At 36.8% G+C, this 20,749-nt stretch overlaps 2 protein-coding genes across 2 annotated transcripts in view; both read right to left on the minus strand.

Annotated features, from left to right (window-relative positions):
* Nucleotides 1-20,749, minus strand: part of ADAMTS19 (ADAM metallopeptidase with thrombospondin type 1 motif 19) — a 276,274-nt gene that overhangs the window by 249,074 nt on the left and 6,451 nt on the right. The window lies entirely within an intron of this gene.
* LOC129641247 (enhancer of rudimentary homolog) lies at nt 7,697-15,811 on the minus strand. The gene is made up of 2 exons (XM_055565981.1): nt 15,796-15,811; nt 7,697-8,487 (listed from the first exon to the last, which is right to left on the minus strand). Exons 1-2 carry the CDS (start codon nt 15,809-15,811, stop codon nt 8,111-8,113), a joined length of 393 nt encoding a protein of 130 aa, XP_055421956.1. The 3' UTR covers nt 7,697-8,110.

Raw genomic sequence — 20,749 nt, forward strand, 5'->3', positions numbered from 1 at the left:
TGACTCTTGACGACCCTAGGGACTGTGGCCCACCAGGTTCCACTCTTCATGGAGTTCTCCAGGCAAGAATACTGGAGTGGGTTGCCATACCCTTCCCCAGGATGTCTTCCCAATGCAGGGATCAAACCCACAAATCTTATGTCTCCTGCACTGCCAGGCAGGTTCTTTACCACAAGTGCCACCTGGGAAACCTGAATGACCACATACTAGGACACAAAACAAGCCTCAACAAATTTAAGAGTACAGAAATTATTTCAAGCATCTTTTCTGAACCTCAGTGGTATGAAACAAGAAATCAACCACAGAAAAAGAAATGAGAAAAATACTACATGGAGACTAAACAACATGCTTTAAAAAAAACCATTGTGTCAATGATGAAATCAAAGAACTTATTTAAAAAATATCTTGAGACAAATGATGATGAAAACACAACCATACAAAATCTACAGGATGAAGCAAGAGCAGTTCTTACAGGGAAGTTCATAGTGATACAAGCCTTCTGTAAGAAACAAGAGAAATCTCAAACAACATAACCCACTACCTAAAAGAATCAGAAAAAGAACAAACAAAATCTGAAGTCAGTAGAAGAAAGGAAATAATTAAGATTAGAGAGGAAATAAATAAAACACAGATTTTAAAACAGACTCAGTTCAGTTCAGTCACTCAATCGTGTCTGACTCTTTGCGACCCCATGAATCGCAGCACACCAGGCCTCCCCGTCCATTACCAACTCCCGGAGTTCACTCAGACTCACATCCATTGAGTCAGTGATGCCATCCAGCCATCTCATCCTCTGTCGTCCCCTTCTCCTCCTAGCCCCCAATCCCTCCCAGCATCAGAGTCTTTTCCAATGAGTCAACTCTTCACATGAGGTGGCCAAAGTACTGGAGTTTCAGCTTTAGTACCATTCCTTCCAAGGAAATCCCAGGGCTGGTTAGAAAGTATCAATAAAAACAAGAGCTGGTTTTTTGAATGGGCAAACAAATTTGACAAACTTCTGTCTAGGTTCACTAAGAAGAATGAGAGAAGACTCAAATAAACAAAATAATAAATGAAAGAGGAGAAATCACAACTGATATCACAGAAATTCAAAAATAAAGAGAGAGAGAATACTATAAACAATTACATGATGACACATTCAACAACCTAGAAATAAATGGACAACCTTCTAGAAACATAAAGCCCACCAAAACTGAATCAAGAAGATAAAGATAACGAACAGACCAATCACTAGAAACAAAATAGAATTTGTAATAATAAAAATAAAACTTCCTACAAGCAAAAGTAAAGGACCAGATGTGTTCACAGGTGAATTCTACCAAACATACAAAGAACTTACACTGTTTATTCTCAAACTCTTCCAAAAGATTGAAGAGGAGGAAATACTTCCAAAGATATTCTATGAACCCACCATCACCCTGATACAAGCCCAGAGAAAGATTCTACCAAAAAAGAAAACTACAGGCCACTATCTTTGATGAATACAGATGTAAAACTTCCCAACAAAATATAAGCAAACTAAATCCAACAACACAGAAAAATATCATACACTACAATGAAATGGGTTTTCATCCCAAGTTCATAAAGATGGTTCAAAATATGTAAATCAATGTGATACACCACATTAACGAAAGAAAAGACAAAAATCACATGATTGTCTCAATAAATGCAGAAAAAGCGAGACAAAATTCAACATCCATTCACGATAAAAACTCTTACCAAAGTGGGTATAGTGGGAACAAGTGTGTGTGTGTGTGTGTGTGTGTGTGTGTGTGTGTGTCGGGGCGGGGGGTGGGGGGGGTGGCGGCACTCAGTCTCAATAAATGCAAAAAAAGCATTTGATAAAATTCAACATCCACTCATGATAAAAACTCTTACCAAAGTGGGTATAGAGGGAGTGTGCGTGTGTGTGTGTGTGCGTGCTCAGTCGTGTCCTACTGTTTGTAACCACATGGACTGTAGCCCACCAGGCTCCCCTGGCCATGGGATTTTCCAGGCAAGAACACTGGAGTGGGTTTAGAGGGAACACATAAAAACATAATAAAAGCCATTTATGACAGACCCACAGACAATAAATAACTGTGAAAAGCTAGAAGACTTTCCACTACAATGTGGAACAAGATACAGATGCCCATTTCCACCACTTCTATTCAACACAGAATTGGAAGTCCTAGGCACAGCAATCAGAAAAGAAAACATAATGAAAGGTATCTAAATTGAATGGAAGAGGCAAAATGATCACTTATGCAGATAACATGATATTATACATAGAAAACGCTGAAGACTCCAAACAAAAACTACTAGAATTGATAAATGGATTCAGTAATGTAGCAGGATACAAGATAAACCATAGAGAAATTGGTTGCATTTCTTTACACTAACAATGAAACAGCAGAAAAGGAATGTAAACAAGCAATCCCTTTTAAAATTGCATCAAAAAATAAAATAAAATACTTAGGAATAAACCTGACCAAGAAGGTGAAAGAGTTATATACTGAGAACTACAAAACATTAATAAAGGAAACTGAAGATGATTCAAAGAAATGGAAAGCTATCCTGTGCTACTGGATTAGAACAATTAATGTTGTTAAAAGGCCCATACTACCCAAACAATCTATAGATTGAACATAATTCTTATCAAATTACCCATGACATTTTTCATAGAAGTAGAAAAAATAATCCTAAAGTGTACCTAAAAGATCCAGACTTGTCAACATAATCCTTAGTAAAAAGAATAAAGCAGGAGGTATAATACTCCCAAATTTCAGACAATACTACAAAGCTATAGTAATCTGAACATCATGGTACTGGCAGAAAAACAGACATATAGAACAATAGAACAGAATAGAGAGCCCAGAAGTAAACCCACATACCAATGGAAAATTAATTTTTGACAAAGGAGGTAAGAATATACCAATGGGCAAGACAATCTCTTCAACAACTGATATTGGAAAAGTTGAACAGCAATGTGTAAATCAATGAAATTAGAACATACCTATACACCACACACAAAAATAAATTCAAAATGGCTTACAAACTTAAACATAAGACATAACATCCTAAGACTCCTAGAAGAGAACACAGGCAAAACATTCTCTGACATAAATTGTACCAATGTTTTCTTAGGTCAGGCTCCCAAAGAAATAGAAATAAAAACAATGATCAAAAAATGAGACCCAATCAAACATAAAAGCTTTTGCACAGCAAAGGAAACCACCAAAAAAATGAAAAGGCAACCTACAGACTGGGAGGAAATATTTGCAACCATACAACCATATTTGCAAAATACAATACAACCAACAAGGGCTTAATTTCCAAAATAAACAGCTCATACAACTCAGTAATAAAAAAAAAAAGCAAACAACCCAATTAAAAAATTAACAGAGGACCTAGAATACATCTCTAAAGAACACATACAGATGGTCAAAAAGCACAAGAAAAGATGCACATAACTGCTAATTATTAGATAAATACAAATCAAAACGACAATGTGGTAGCACATCCAATGTGGTAGCCATTAGAATGGCTATCATTAAAAGGTCTACAAATAATAAAAGCTAGAGAGGGTAAGGAAACCCTCCTACACTGTTGGTGTGAATGTAAACTGGTGCAACCACTATGGAAACAAGTGTAGAGGCTCCTCAAAAACTAAAAATAGAGTTACCATATGATCCAGCGATCTCACTCCTGGGCATATACCCAGACTAAACTATACTACAAAAAGATACACGTGCCCCCTATATTTCTAGCAGCACTATTTACAATAACCAAGATATGGAAACAACCTATATGTTCACTGACAGATGAATGGATAAAGAAGATGTGGTGTGTGTGTATGTATATCCACACACATACACACACACAACAGAATATCATTCAGTCATAAAAAAGAATGAAATAATGCCATTTGCAACAACATGGGTGGACCTAAAGATTATCATACTAAGTGAAGTAAATCAGAAAGAGAAAGACAAATACCATATCATTTGTAGATGGAATCTAATATATGACACAAGTGAACTTATCTAAGGAAAGAGAAATAGACTCACAGACACAGAAAACGGACTTGTGGTTGCCAGTGAGGGGTGGGGTAGGAAGGACTGGGAGTTTGGGATTAGCAGATGCAAATCAGTATACACAGGATGAATAAACAACAAGGCCCACTGTATAGCACAGGGAACTATATCCAATATCCTGTGATAAACCATAATGAGAAAGTATGAAGAAAAACATCCATATGTATAACTGAATCACTTCACTGAATGGTAGAAATTAACACAACTCTATAAATCAACTATACTTAAATAAAATATTTAAAAAAGAAAACCTATTTTGTATGATTTCATTCCCCTTAAATTGACTGAGATTTACTTTATGATTCAGAATAAAGTGTTATATTGGACTATATCCTTCATGCACTTGAAAAATAAAGTGTGTTCTGGGGTGGTACGGTTAAATGCTCTACAAATGTCAATCAGATCCGTATTCATTCAAATACTACAGAACACTCTGTAGATGATGACAGTTAACTTTTCGCACTGCTCCTCCTTTAGTATTCCTTCTGCAAATTCCAGTTTCCTTGGCCTCTGTTAAACCCAAACCTTTTCTCTTCAACTGACCAAAAGACTCTACCTTTGCTGTCTTTCAGTGCTACAGCCTATATAGCCTCTCTTGGACTGTAAACTGAGACATACACACAGATTCTCCATTTGTTTCTTTTTTCTCAGGGATTACTGCCATGTGCTACCTTTTTCCAACTACCTAAAAAAAACAGATTTCATATATATTTTGTCTCATTTTCTAGTTCCTATTTCATCATGCTGGAACTGGAAGTTCCAATAGTTTTAAACTATTCTTTATTGCACTTGGATGTGTTTTTAAACTAAATGTTTTATGAAAGTGATAATATATTAAACAGAAAACAATAGATGTGATCTCACCAAAGTGTGATGAGACTGGAGTTCACCTTCTACTCGTAAGATGCCCCTTCATTTTTCTCCAAAACATGAAACACATCAATTCCCAAGAAAATACTTCAGAACTGTGTAGTTCTGGGGAACTCAGTCTTCAGACCACTTCTATGAAGAGTATTAGCTTTGAAGTCAAGAAGACTGGACCTGATTTCCAGGTTCCTTTCTTGGTGACTTAGGGAAACTGTTTAACTTCCTAATCAACAAAATGGGTGCATTATACCTTCCTGACACAATTACTGCAAAAACCAATCAGTAACTCTTAAGATATGCAGATGACACCACCCTTATGGCAGAAAGTGAAGAGGAACTAAAAAGCCTCTTGATGAAAGTGGAAGAGGAGACTGAAAAAGTTGGCTTAAAGCTCAACATTCAGAAAACTAAGATCATGGCATCCGGTCCCATCACTTCATGGGAAATAGATGGGGAAACAGTGCAAACAGTGTCAGATTTTATTGTTTTGGGCTCCAAAATCACTGCAGATGGTGACTGCAGCCATGAAATTAAAAGATCCTTACTCCTTGGAAGGAAAGTTATGGCCAACCTAGATAGCATATTCAAAAGCAGAGACATTACTTTGCCAACAAAGGCCCGTCTAGTCAAGGCTATGGTTTTTCCAGTAGTCATGTATGCATGTGAGAGTTGGACTGTGAAGAAGGCTGAGCGCCGAAGAATTGATGCTTTTGAACTGTGGGTGTTGGAGAAGACTCTTGAGAGTCCCTTGGACTGCAAGAAGATCCAACCAGTCCATTCTGAAGGAGATCAGCCCTGGGATTTCTTTGGAAGGAATGATGCTGAAGCTGAAACTCCAGTACTTTGGCCACCTCATGCGAAGACTTGACTCATTGGAAAAGACTCTGATGCTGGGAGGGATTGGGGGCAGGAGAAGGGGATGACAGAGGATGAGATGGCTGGATGGCATCACTGACTCGATGGACGTGAGTCTGAGTGAACTTCGGGAGTTGGTGATGGACAGAGAGGCCTAGCGTGCTGCGACCCATGGGGTCACAAAGAGTCGGACACGACTGAGCAACTGAACTGACTTGAACTGAGTGCTTAAACGATAGTAGCTATTTTAGGCCTGAAACCTTTTATTTTGGGCCTGAAATCTTTCAATTGATGCTAACAGAAATAGCAGCATCTCCATTTACTGATCTTTATTAATTTCACAGGGGAAAAGGTGAAGATATCACTTGCTTCCTGACCTTGTAGGTATAGTTAGTGGGAGACTCTAGTACCTTTTCTCTTTCTTGCAGGTATACTTCTTATCATTCACTATCTACCATAGCCCTGGCATAGAAAGCTCTCCCAATTTTTCATATATAAAGTTTAAGGATACTTTAAAATTGAATAAAATGAGTAGATTCAAAAGTATTTAAAGGTAAAAAGTATCAGGCATTTTCCAAGACAGATCTGCTCTAAGAAAGTGATACTAAGTTAGGGTTTGTTTTTTATTTGTTTATTTATTTTTGGCTGTGCTGGGTCTCCACTGCTGCTCAGGCTTTTCTCTAGTTGCAGTGAGCAGGGGCTACTCTTTAGTGCACGGGTTTCTCATTGCAGTGGCTTTTCGTGTTGCAGAGCATGGGCTTTAGGGCACATGGGCTTCAGTAGCTGCAATAGTGGACTCAGCAGTTGTTCTGGACTCTAGAGCACAGGATAAATAGTTGTGGCACACAGGCTTAGTTGCTCTGTAGCATGTGGGATATTCCCAGACCAGGAATTGAATTATGCATTGGCAGACTGATTCTTTACCCCTGAGTCACCAGGGAAGCCCAGATTATTATTTTATTTACAAAAAAATCAACCTGTTTTCATTACCTAGGTACATCCTAAAGGGCCTTTAAAATATAATTCAGTTAAAAACTAGATTTATATGTATCTATTTGAGCAAGTCACTTATTTTCTAAGACTGTGTAGAAATACTACAAACCAAAAGATTTTGTACATGTAATTTATAAGCTGTAATGTACTTTTAAACCAATGTTATTATCAGTTATAACCATTTATATTTTTCTCTTTTATTTATATTGTATTATTTTTTACCTCTCCAAGACTAATTTATTGAAATCTACTTCAGAACTAAAGGAATCGGAGGAGATATAAGTTTTAACACAGGACTGAATGTGTATCTTCTAGAGGAATAGGTAATGGAAAGAAATGGGAGAAGGATGAAGTAGACAGTCGATTATGCAGTTCCAATATAGAGTCTGATGTATTCTCTCTCTTACAAGCCTATGGTGAGTTATTAATAGGTTCAGAACACGTAAGACCATGTGCCCAAGCACCCCCAAATTGGACACTATGCACTTGTGGAGACTCCACAGCCAAAGGCAAGAACAGCCAAGTTATTAGAACACTTACTAAAATACTACAACTGAGCTAAATATAGGCAAAGGTTTGGAGACATTTTAAACCATATTAATGTGCAGTGTTAGGCTGTCTCCAAGGATGCTTTAGTATCTTAAATCAAAAGCATTTCAAATAAAATAAGGGGCTTTCATAGTCTCAAGCTTAAAACACATTCTTAATATGAATCAGTGAATGTACTTCTTCTCTTGTATCTTTCCACCCAATGACCCCGTCTCATGACTCTACCCCTTCAAAGGAAGGTCCTGTCAATTCACATAGATATGTAAGCTCTTGAGATCTGACAAGAGTAGGTGCCATAGAAACTAAAAATGCAAAATAAACAATTATGGGAATTGAGTTAGTAATCAAATACTGTATTTCTTTTCTTTTCTTTTTTTTTTAACTAAAGAACATTTATTTGTTTTTCACCAAGACTTTATCTTGAGGACGTAACTAAACTGCACCTCCACTCCCCACCCCAACTTGAAGGAGGATTAGTACAGTGGATGTTATAAAGCAGGTATGAACAGTTTGAGGGACTGGAACCAACGTTAACTGACAAAAACCAACTTCCATCTAAATCATCATAAAAATGTTTAAGTAAAAAAAAGGGGGGGCAAAGGGGTTTTCGGATTGAACAAGATCATCACATTTTATCTAATACATTCTATTCTGGGTAGGGTATACCAAAATGGAAACAGGATAACTATAATACAAAACTTCCACTACAGCACACTGCACACACCTGTGTTCCAAGCCCACCCCCGTCCCCCTAATGCTTGCAAACTCAACTATTTCCCAGCCTGTTGGGCCTGTCGAGGAAGGAGCACATAGATCTTCTCTTTAATCCAATCTTTGTTATAAGGCTGGTATGTCTGGGTATCAGCTCGGTAAACAAGGCAGCTGAGGTCTGCCAGGTCATCAATAAAATCAAACAACTGGCTGATATCATATGTGATAGAGGGGCTGTTGGGATTCATTCTCTTCAGATGTTCTTCATACATTTTACAAACACCTTCCATACACTCATTCACAGATTCATAGTCAGCGTAAGTTCTGCCTTCTGGCCTCTTGGTAGGCTGTACCAGCAAGATGGTGTGAGACAACGCGCCAAAGTCTCCCGCTGCAGTCGATGCCGACTCCGCGGCCACACACCAATACTGTATTTCTTTAATTCACCATTTCCCCAGCTAAGATTTGGACACAACTTCCAAGTGATATCTATATGTACGTCTTGTTCATTTTCCTCTGAACACTCCAAAAACATCTCTCCTGATAGAATTTTTGGGCCATCACTTTATTCCCTAAAGTTTAGAGTTGATATAAGATTTACAGGAATTCCGTTCAACCCTGACAAAGCAGAAGAAATTTAAGCACATTTGAAAAAACAAACTATAAAGGTTTCCTGTCTACATCTCTCTGTATTATTATTCAAAACCAAAGATTTCAATGAACCATTTGGATATCATTCCCTTTTACTTTCTGAGCTGTTTTTCTAGGATAGCAGCACCATTAGGCCTTCATAAGTGTTCACTTCCTAAAATGACACCAGTTCCCCATTTGCTTTCATATCAAATTTCATCAGTCCTAAGATGCTATCAGTGTTATGACACAATCCTAATGTTAAGAGTTGCTAAAATGTGGAAAGGAATCTACTGGAATTAACAAAATACTTTAGTAGCCTTCTGTGTAATATTATTAAATTAATATCTAATAGATAACTATTTAAGGGACTTTATTTCCCTAACATTTTCCCAATCATGATTGCTACAGCTGGCAGGCATCTCTCCAAAGTCACAATAACAGAGAAAGCCTACTGCTTTGGTTTTTAATAAAAGGTACAATTTTAGGAAAATGTAAGATACACACAACTGTATATAAAATAAATGATTTTTGTTATTCATCTATTTTTTACATAGTAGGACCTACTGTATAGCACATGGAATTATATTCTATATCCTGTAATAACCTATAATGGAAAAGAGTCTGCAAAAAAAATCACTGAATCACTTTGTGGTACACTTGAAACTAACACATTGTAAATCAACTATACTTCAAAAACTAAAAAAATAAAAATATAGCTATTAAGCAAAAAAAGTGCAATTTTAGAATTTGGGGCTGTTTAAACACACACAATAATTTGTATACAATTTACATTTAGAGAATAACTCCAAAAATCTGTGACTAAAATCTATTTCCTGAAAAGGTTGATTTGGATTTGTTTGTATTTATTTGTTAACTTGATTTGAACCATGAACCTACAACTTTGGTGTTTTTCAAAGTAGTGGAATATATGAAACAATACTTGAGTCTTACATCCTCATACCATACACAAAAATAAACTCAAAATGACTTAAAAATCTAAATATGAAACATAAAACTCCTAGAAGAGGACACAGGCAAAACATTCTCCAACATAAATTGTACCAATATTTTCTTAGATTAGTCTTCCAAGGCAATAGAAATAAAAGCAAAAATAAGCAAATGGGACCTAATCAAACTTAAAAGCTTTTGCACAGCAAAGGGAACCATCTTTTCATTTTGTGAAATGAAAATGAAAAGACAACTTACAGACTAGGAGAAAATATTTAAAAATTATATAACTGACAAGAGTTTAATTTCCAAAATATACAAACTCAATAATAGCTCAATAACAAGAAAACAAACAATCCAATTAAAAAAAGACACAAGGCCTAAATAGACATTCTTTGAAGAAGACATACAGATGACCAAATAGCACATGAAAAGATGCTCAACATTGCTAATTATGAGAAATGCAAATCAAACCTTCAGTGAGGTATCACCTCACACCAGTCAGAAAGGTCATCATTAAAAATTATACAAATAATAAATGCTGAAGAGGGTGTGGAAAGAAGGGAACCCTCCTACACTATTGACAGGAATGTTAATTGGTGCAACCACTATGGAAAACAGTATGAACATACCTCAAAAACTAAAAATAGAGTTACCATATGATCCACAACCTCAATCCTGAACATACCTCTGGACAAAAATATAATTTGAAAAGATACATGCACTGAAATGTTCACAGCAGCAATACTTAGAATAGCCAAGACATGGAACCAACAAAAATGCCCATCAACGGAGGAATGGAGAAAAAAGGTGCAGTACATACTTACAATGGAATACTATTCAGTCATTAAAAAGCAGTGAAATAATACCATTTGCAGCAACATGGATGGACCTAGAGATAATCACACTAAGTGAAGTCAGAGAAAGACAAATATCATATGATATCACGTATATGTAGAAACTAAAATATGACAGAAAATGACTTATTTAGTTACAAAACAGAAACAGGCTCACAGACATAGAGAACAGACTTATGATTGCCAAGGGGAAAATTGCGAAGTGGGAGAGTAAACTGGGAGTTTGTGATTAACATATGTAAACTACTATACACAGAATGGATAAACAAGGGCCCACTGTATAGCCCAGGGAACTAACTATATGGAAAAGAAAATAAATAAACAAAAGAAAAAGAAGAAAGAGAAGTCACTTAGTCATGTCTGACTCTTTACAACCCCATGGACTGTAGCCTGCCAGGCTCCTCCGTCCATGGGATTCTCCAGGCAAGAATACTGGAGTGAGTTGCCATTTCCTTCTCCAACGGATCTTCCTGACTCTGACATCAAACCTGTGTCTCCCACACTGCAGGCAGACTCTTTACTGTCTGAGCCACCAGGGAAGCCCATGGAAAAGAAATATAAGTAAATAAAGAAGCACTTAAATAGAATACTTTAAAAAATCAGAGTTTGATGTGTTTTCATATCCTAATCCTACAGACACTAAGTCTTTATAATTTACTATTTTGTATGCTTTATTTATATCACTCCAAATGAGTGACTTTGAGTATCTGTTCTCATAAATTATTTATGAATTTTAAAGCATGTCCACTATCAGGCTATCAGTAGCTAATGTTACCCCCTTAGTAGTCAATGGAATATTGAAAAATATCCCCTAATGAATGCTGAGATAGTAATTTTCAGGTAGCAGAAAAATCATCTGTATTGTTTATAAGATGGAAACTCTTCCCAAATTTATCTTTAAACACAAGCCCTATCAAAGTCCCAGCAGATGCTTCACAGATTCTGACAATCTGGTCCCCAAATTTATACAGAAATGCAAAAGATACAGAATAGACAAAAAAAAACTTTTACAAAGGAAACCAAGTTGAATTTCCCCAAATAAAAATATAAAGCCTCTTAAATCAAGGGAATATGGTATTAACATAAGGATAAACATATAGATTTAAAAAAACAGTGTTAATTGTACAAAAGTAAACTCATTTATGATCGACTTTTGACAAAAGTTCTCTGGTATTTTATGAGGAAAGGATGGTCTTTTCACAAAGGGTGCTGAGAGAAAACTGAATATGCATATACAAAGAGATTAATTCAAACTCTTATCTCACATCATATACAAAAATTAACTCAAAATGCATCACAGACCTACATTTAATAACCAAAATTATGGAAGAAAACATAAGAGAAAGCCTATGTGACTTGGAGTTAGACATACAGTTCTTGGTTACAACACTAAGAGTACATTCCATAAAAGGAAAAAAAAAAAGATATCGGACTTTTTCAAAATCTATAAAAATTATCTTTGAAAGACATCTTTAGGAAAATGAACAGAAACCTCTATAGACATGAGAACAATCTACGTCTGACAAAGGATTTTACAACTAGAGTATACAAAGAACTCTGAAAACTAAACAGAAAGACAAAAATTTTTTAAAAACCAATTTAAAACTGGCAAAAGACGTCACCAAAGACAATATATGAATAGCTATGAAAAGGTACATTAAAATCTCCTCAACATGGTTATTAGGAAATGCAAATTTAAATCACATTATCATTGCACAGCCACAAAAATAGTTTTAATCAAAAAGAGATAATAAAAAGTTTTGATGAGGATGTAGAAAAACTGGAATCCTAATAATTGCTGGTGAGAATGTAAACAGGTGCAATATTTTGTAAAAGAATTTGGCAGTTTCTTAAAATATTAAACATAACTTTACCATATGACCCAGCAATTCCACTCCTAGGTACCTATCCAACAGGAATGAAAATATGTATCTACACAATGACTTATACATATTTGTGTATCATTCATAATAGCAAAAAAGTAGAAACAATCAAATGCACATCAAGTGACAAATGAATAAAGAATGACTTACGATTCAGCAAAAAAAAAATAAACTAATGATCCATGCTACCACAAGGATGAACTTCAAACATATTATGCTAGGTTTAAGAAGCCAGACACAAAAGACCAAATTTTATATGATTTAACTTACATGAAATGTAAAAGTAAATCTATAAAAGAAAAAGCAGATGAATAGCCGCCTGGGACTAGGGGTTGGAGCAGAATGACTGCAAATGGATATGAGGGACACCTCTGGGGTGAAAGAAATGTTGTAAAACTGAATTGTGGAGATGGTTGTGAAGTTCTGTAAACAGACAAAAAAGTCACTGAGTTGCATATTGGGATGAATTTATGGTATGTAAATTGTACCAGAAAAAAGATATTGCGTGGGAAGCATTCACATATCCTTTAGAATTGTCACATGTTAAATAATGATTTGTCCTAGAAAAATCAGCTTGACATATTCATGAATCTATCTCACTAATGAGAAATAATTAAGTTTTACTTAGAAAAATTTCTGTGTAGGAACTTTCATCATAAAATGCTAATACTCTCAAAAACATTACTAATTATAACCATCTATTTTGAAGTGACAAAATTCTAATTGGAAATCTACACAGACATGCAATTATCCATGTTAGTAAATAACATGGGGCATTAAATAATTAAATTTTAAAAGAGAGATACTTCCACAATGAATTACTCAGACTTATACTTTGCTAAGTGTATGTAAACATAATTGTTATTCCCACAATAAATTACTCAGACTTTCCATTTTGTTGTAATAAACTACTGAAGTTCTATTTATCCATAAGCACACATCCAGACAACAACAGGAGGACCCTATGCTATTTATACATAAGTTCCTGTCCATAATTGAACTGCCTATCTTTGAACTGGGCATGCTAAAATATTTGCTGGTAACGTAATACATTTATAATGGAAATGTACCTATCACATTTTAGTTGCTCTTACATGCATTCAATTACAAATTATAATAGTGATAGCGATAGTGAAGTTGCTCAGTCGCGTCCGACTCTGTAACCCCATGGACTGTAGACTGCTAGGCTCCTTTGACCATAGGATTTTCCAGGCAAGGATACTGGAGTAGGTTGCCATTTCCTTCTCCAGGGGGTCTTCCCGACCCAGGGATCGAACCCAGGTCTCCTGCATTGCAGGCAGTCACTTTACCATCTGAGCCACCAGGGAAGCCCACACGCCCGTTTTAATAGCTTATGGCAGATATCTGGAGCCAACTGAATGAATAGAGATACACAATTTGCACTAATCACATTAGCTGATATAATTATCTGCCTGGCCACTCGGCATGGTAATGGTTTTTGACTGTTAACCCTAATGAGTTTTACAGGACTCTTAACGTCCAAATTCTTGCATTGTGAATAAGTAGATAAGATATGTTAGGTTACTTTTGCCATTTGAGATAGTTTACCACTGAATCCTCATACATCTTCAAAGTGTCTTAATCTAACTACACTGCTTTGCCATTCCAGTGCAGATAATCTCTCAAAAAGAGTTTCCAATTTTCTCATGTACTTTTTAATATTCCTCTACAATATGCTTCAGTCTTCATTTAGCCACATCTAAACTTGGTGGTATCTTAGGTCCTTTTCACTCTGAAGATATGTTTCTTCCTTTATTTCTAATAAATTTCATTTTATTACAGAAGCCAGAATAAATCTCATGCTTTTCTTGGAAGAAAAGCTATGACAAAACTAGACAATGTTTTAAAAAGCAGAGACATTACTTTGCCGACAAAGGTCCCTATAGTCAAAGCTATGGTTTTTCCAGTAGTCACGTATGGATGGGAGAGTTGGACCATAAAGAAGACTGAGCACCAAAGAAGTGATGTTAGTGTGTTATAACAACACAATTTTATCTGCTTAGAGTTCTTTAGGATAGAAGTCCTACCCAGGTCTTGCTGGGCCAAAGTAAAGGTGTCAGCAGGGCTATGTTCCTTTTTTTTTTTTTTTTTTTTTTGTTTTGCATTTATTTTTTTTTTAATTTTATTTTATTTTTAAACTTTACAAAATTGTATTAGTTTTGCCAAATATCGAAATGAATCCGCCACAGGTATACATGTGTTCCCCATCCTGAACCTTCCTCCCTCCTCCCTCCCCATACCATCCCTCTGGGTCGTCCCAGTGCACCAGCCCCAAGCATCCAGTATCATGCATCGAACCTGGACTGCAACTCATTTCATACATGATATTATACATGTTTCAATGCCATTCTCCCAAATCTCCCCACCCTCTCCCTCTCCCACAGAGTCCATAAGACTGTTCTATACATCAGTGTCTCTTTTGCTGTCTCGTTCTAGAGAAGGAACCGTTCCTTTCTAGAGAAAGCTATGGTTTTTCCAATAGTCATATGTGGATGTGAGAGCTAGAACATAAGGAAGGCTGAGCACTGAAGAAGTGACGCTTTTGAACTGTGGTGCTGGAGAAGACTCTTGAGAGTCCTTGGACTGCAAGGAGATCAAACCAGTCAATCCTAAAGGAAATCAATTCTGAATATTCATTAGAAGGACTGATGCTGAAGCTCCAATACTTTGGCTATCTGATGAGAACTGACTCATTAGAAGAGACCCTGATGCTGGGAAAAACTGAAGGCAGGAGGAGAAGGGGATGACAGAGGATGAGATGGTTGGATGGCACCACTAATTCAATGGACATGAGTTTGAGCAATCTCCAGGAGATAGTGAAGGACCCAGAAGCCTGGCATGCTGCAGTCCATGGAGTCACAAAGAGTCAGACACGACTGAGCAACTGAACAACGTATTATCCATAAAACTGTTGAAATAATTCAGTTCTATTTACTTCTAAATTCTAAAATAGGAAGTAAGTTTCAACTTCTGAATACTTTTTCACCTAAAGAGTAGAAAAACGTTCATACTAGCATTTAGGTCCCATTATATCATCTCCCAACTAGTTCACACTTATAGACTATTGAATAACTGAGTCATAAAATCCTATCTAGCTCAATGGCATCTGAGTGGGTTCCTGGAAAGATGTTAAAGCAAGGACAGGAGGTATCCAAGTTTACTATAACTGGAGGTAAAAGAGTATTAAAATTCATTCAACACACAGAGGATATGAAGTTTGATGCATGCAAATCCAGTCCTTAAAGCTCCTGAGCTCTGGAGTTTTTAGAGCCACTAGCGTGGCTGCCCTCAAATTTGAGCTTGTATAATAATTACCTTGGATTTTTATAAAATACATTTCTTAGTTTTGAGGCTCAATCTGGGCTTCTGATTTTTAAGTGGAGAATTTCCAGCCCCTAGTACCTCTCCCCAAAGCCATGATCTCGATCCAGGTGTTTGCACACCAGACTTTAAAAAACAGGGCATCAAGAAGTATGAGCCAAAAGCTGATGGTGTGGGCTTACTGCAGAAAGTGGTCATAAATTTTAGGTGAAGCCAGGCAGAGGGAAGAGGAAAAATCTGGAGTGAAAGATCTTCAAATGCTTCTGAAGGAAAAAAAAATATTTAGGTCTTACTTTTTAAATTAGAAAGCTGTAAGAAAGCAGAAGCTGCTTAAATAAAGCTAAAATTGGCCTGTGCTCCTCAGCTCCATTCCCTGATCATCTGAGTTAAAGCCGAAACAGTTAATAATTTATTGCAGATATATAGACGTTAATTACGAAATGAAATCAGCTGGAAAAGGCAAGCACTAAACTATCTAATTCCCAAGGGCCTTTCTAACACCACCATGCAATAATGCTGTACGAATATCTGGGTAGCATTGAAATGGCTGAGCTCCCATTTTCTCACTTCTCTCAGTCGAAGGCTTGGCATTAGAATAAAGATGAGATGGAGACAAGATGATGTGCTCACTACGGCTGCACCCTAAATGCACTCTGCATCAAATTATGGTCCTCACTTGGCTGAGGAAATCTTAAAATTTCCTTGCAGGAAACATCCTCCCCCCCAAAATAATAATCCAAGAGGGACTACTGGTTCTCCCATCGCTTTAAAACCCATCAAGTTTACTTCACTAACTCAATACGGTTCCCATCTATCAGGAACCTGGAACTCCTCTGATAGTTATTATTTTGCGAACACAAAGCCATAAAACCATCTGGGTAAAAATGTAACTGTAATTAAGCGGAAACATTCAATTGTGCATGAGCTCAATAAAAATGTGCTCTGTTTTAGTACTGCATAAAAAGTGTTTTAAGACGGCTACTCAGAATTTCCTGAATTTAAAAAGGTATACTACTTTTATGATTCAGCCAATAAATTTCAAGTAAGTGTATATTCATATTAAATATTATCAAATAAACAAATACTATTAAACAGACAAAATTTCTTCTCACAAAACTGGTCCATGCCTGAAGTCTCTTAGGGCCCTAAGACATAGATTAACATATGATTAGAGGGGTTATTAACTTTTAATGTATAATATTGCTTTTTCCATCAGCACAATGAGTCTTCTTACTAGAATTCACTGTATCACTTTCTTAAAAAAGACCAGAGTATCTGCATTTGGCCACTCTAAGTATAGAAACTTCTTCCAGTGTCACTGTCAACAGAAACATGATCACCCATGGCGTTCTAACTTTTAAACTGGAAAATCATAGGATGTCTTAAGGAGATGTGCATTTACAGTTGATAAAACACTGAACACTAAGTCAAAGAACTGTGCAAAAGACAGGCAGGACAAGTTGAGGCAAAGTGACGGTTCCTTAAAAACTATAAAGACCTTGAAACAAGGAACGATGCTGCAATGAATAGGCTTATATATAAATCTTTTGCTTATATGTGAATATTCCTCTAACACTGATTCCTACAATTGCTGAAATATAAGCATGTCCAAAATTTAAATACATGCAAGATCTACCCAATTTACTTCCCTACAATGTATAAGTTTGTGTTCCCCAAGCATGCCCACTGGATATTATTTATCTTCATAGTCTGTGCCAATCTATGAATCAAAAACGGTTACTGAAGAAATTTTCTCTCCCTGCTTCCCTATACATTTGAAAAAACAGTGAATTTCCATTCAATATTTATATTTCCTTTTCGGCATATTCACTTATCTATGGATGGTAAGATTACAGATGACTTGTAAATTTATGTATTTTTTAAACTGTCTCTACTCAGCTTGTAGTATTTTGTCATTAGCCTTTCTTTTTAAAATACTAATAGAAAAAGAGCCTGGAATTAGAAATGAAAAAGACCAAAAACCTAACAAAAAATGAGTAGAAGAATATGAACACAAAATTTACAGGATAGAAAATGAGAAAAAAATGTGGAGATGGTCAGTCACACCATAATACAAAAACATGCAAATTAAAACTAGTTTGAGATAACTTCATTTCTTTGCCTATTAGATTTTACAAGGATCAAAATGTTTAATAATACCCATGCTGGTGACAGCATATGTGAAAGATGGACTCTGGTTCTCTGCTGACCTCAGAAAGTAAAGCAGCACCCACCTCCATGGGGTGCAATCTGGCAATTTTGCCCCAAAATACCAACACACATGCCCTTTAACAAGGTTATACATGACGTAGGCAAAATGGCATAGCTACAGAGTCCTATTTATTTAGCACTGATCATAGCAGGAACATACTGGAATCAATCAAATACATAGCCACACTGAACTGATTAAGGTGATTATGGCATATTTCTGTAATCAGATACAACAGAACAACTAAAAAAGAAAGAAGATTCTCTTTACGCACTCATATGTGATAATCTTGCCTGTCAGTGCGTGTGTGTATAAATGTGGCTTTACAAAGCTCTTTATATATACCTTTTATTCATTTACGAATCAATTACCTCTGAATCACACAATAGAAAGTATTATAATAACCCTGGTCACCTCTGGAGTGACTGAGTGAGTGAAAGTCGCTCAGTCGTGTCTAACTCTTTGCGACCCCATGGACCATACAGTCCATGGAATTCTCCAGGCCAGAATACTGGAGTGGGTCGCATTTTCTTTCTCCAGGGGATCTTCCCAACCCAGGGATCGAACCCAGGTCTCCCACATTGCAGGCAGATTCTTTACTAGCTGAGTCATAAGGGAAGGAATACTGGAGAACAGGCTAATCCTTTCTCCAGGGGATCTTCCCGACCCAGGAATTGTACAGGGCTCTCCTGCATTGCAGGTGGATTCTTTACCAACTGAGCTATCAGAGAAGCCCGGTCACCTCTGGAACGGGATACTAATAACCGGGGAAAGGGTTTTAGAGGAAGATTGTTTTGTTGCATAACTTTTTGGAGGTGCTGTGTGGTAAAGTCTCGGTCCTTACAATTTTGAAAATGAGTTTATTCTCCCTTTAAAAACCTAAGTGGCAGTTTGGCTGAATCCAGGATTCAAAATCACATTTCCTCAGAAATCTGAAGCTATCAACTCATGACCTTCTCACATCCAGCATTACTAATTCAATCTCTCATATCAACTTCATACATTTTAATGTAGATAACCTTTCCTTTACTAAACACATAGAATTTTTCTCTTTCTCTTTGACTTTCTAATATTCTGCCACAATGAGTCTAGGTTTGGGTCTCTATTTATGCTACTCTGAGTTCAATGGTTGATCCTTCCATCTGAAGGTGTGCAACCTCCTTTATCTCTGGGGCAAATTTGATTGACATCATAGAAAGCTCTTACCCTCTACCTAACCAACACAGGTTCCATCAGCTAATTCATCTCAAATCACTGAATGAATTAACATATGCAATATGCTCAACGCTCACAGCAATTAATTCCTCCCTCGTCTTGCTGCACACAATTACTCCCACCAGTCAGCATTGTGTTCACCAAGAATCAACTATAGTTGTTTGAACACATATTCACAACATTTAGTAATCACATAATTTAATCAAACCCTAAATACTAACGTCTGGGAAATAGAAGTGCAAAACATGTCTTTGATTTCATGAAAGTTCTGGAAAAACCAGAGAAAGATTAAGTGGCTTAAAAAAAAAGTGCTATAATTTTGTTTGGGATGAAACTGTACAGGATTTGGAAGTTTCAAATGTCCAGGGTTCTACACAGAAATTGCCTTGCATTTGTCTTTTAATTTTTATTCCAAATATAGCAACCTATATTGGAAAATGGTTTTGGCGCATGGTGAGTAAGGCTCACCTGGAGTACCAGTCAGCTGACCTACATTCAAAGGCATAGTATCTGGCCTCACACCCAAAGATTAGCTAATGAATGTATATTCTGGTGATTTATGTTAGAATCAAATGTTTAGGGCTCATTTGTATGCATTTTAAAAACTCTATCCTTTAGCTTACTTTCTTAAATTAACTCCCACCAAAGAAATTTGGACCATCTAGATCTGATTCATGGCTTACAACTTTTCTTTTGTATTTTGCATCCATTTGTCCTTTATATTCTATTCTGGGATAATTTCTAAGTTTGCCTTCTATGTCACAAACTTACTTATCAGTTCATCTATATAATTTTTATTTCTAATGATCATATAATGTGAGTTCTGTTGTATCTAATCATTTTTTATGGACAGCACTGGTCCTGGATTTTATCCCAAGCATGCTAAGTAGCCTCAGTTGTGTCTTTTTTTTTTTTAATTGGAGGCTAATTACTACACAATATTGTAGTGGTTTTTGCCATACATTGACATGAATCAGCCATGGGTGTACATGTGTTCCCCATCCTGAACCCCCATCCTACCTCCCTACGCATCCCATCCCTCTGGGTCATCCCAGTGCACCAGCCCGGAGCACTTTTTGTGACGCTATTGGACTATGGCCTACCAGGCTCCTCTGTCCATAGGATATATATCCCTTCTTATATTTCAGTTAAAGTATGCTATGTCATCTATTAAGATTGTTGCTCCGTGGTTTTAATCAAGCAGTTTGATGACCCTCTTTTATATGATTTCTTAAGAGTGTGATATTCATAGGTGTCAGCTCCTCTCTTTATGGTTTCCTGTTCACCCATCTGTTGTTCACCCAGCTTGCCTCTAGTTATTTGGAGAGCCAGGTGGGACCATCTACTGGATGCAGGAAGCCAATGGCTCAGGTTCTGAGAGTGGAGACTGTCTGTCCTCTGGTATCATGTACATGTCAGGAAAGCTCTACCTCTGTTCTCTCCGCTCTTGCCCAGGGACACACATTTGGCCTCTGTTGCTTGGCGCAACTAGATGGCAGACAAGCCCAGGAGGGTTGCTATCCCAGGGTCCCCTTCCGTTCATGGCCTTCTCTGTCCCCATGTGTGCAGCAGCACCTCTGCCATACCTGCCACCATTCACACATGTTCTCT

Source organism: Bubalus kerabau, chromosome 1 (assembly GCF_029407905.1).
Source record: "Bubalus kerabau isolate K-KA32 ecotype Philippines breed swamp buffalo chromosome 1, PCC_UOA_SB_1v2, whole genome shotgun sequence".
NCBI classification, from domain to species: Eukaryota; Metazoa; Chordata; class Mammalia; order Artiodactyla; family Bovidae; genus Bubalus; species Bubalus kerabau.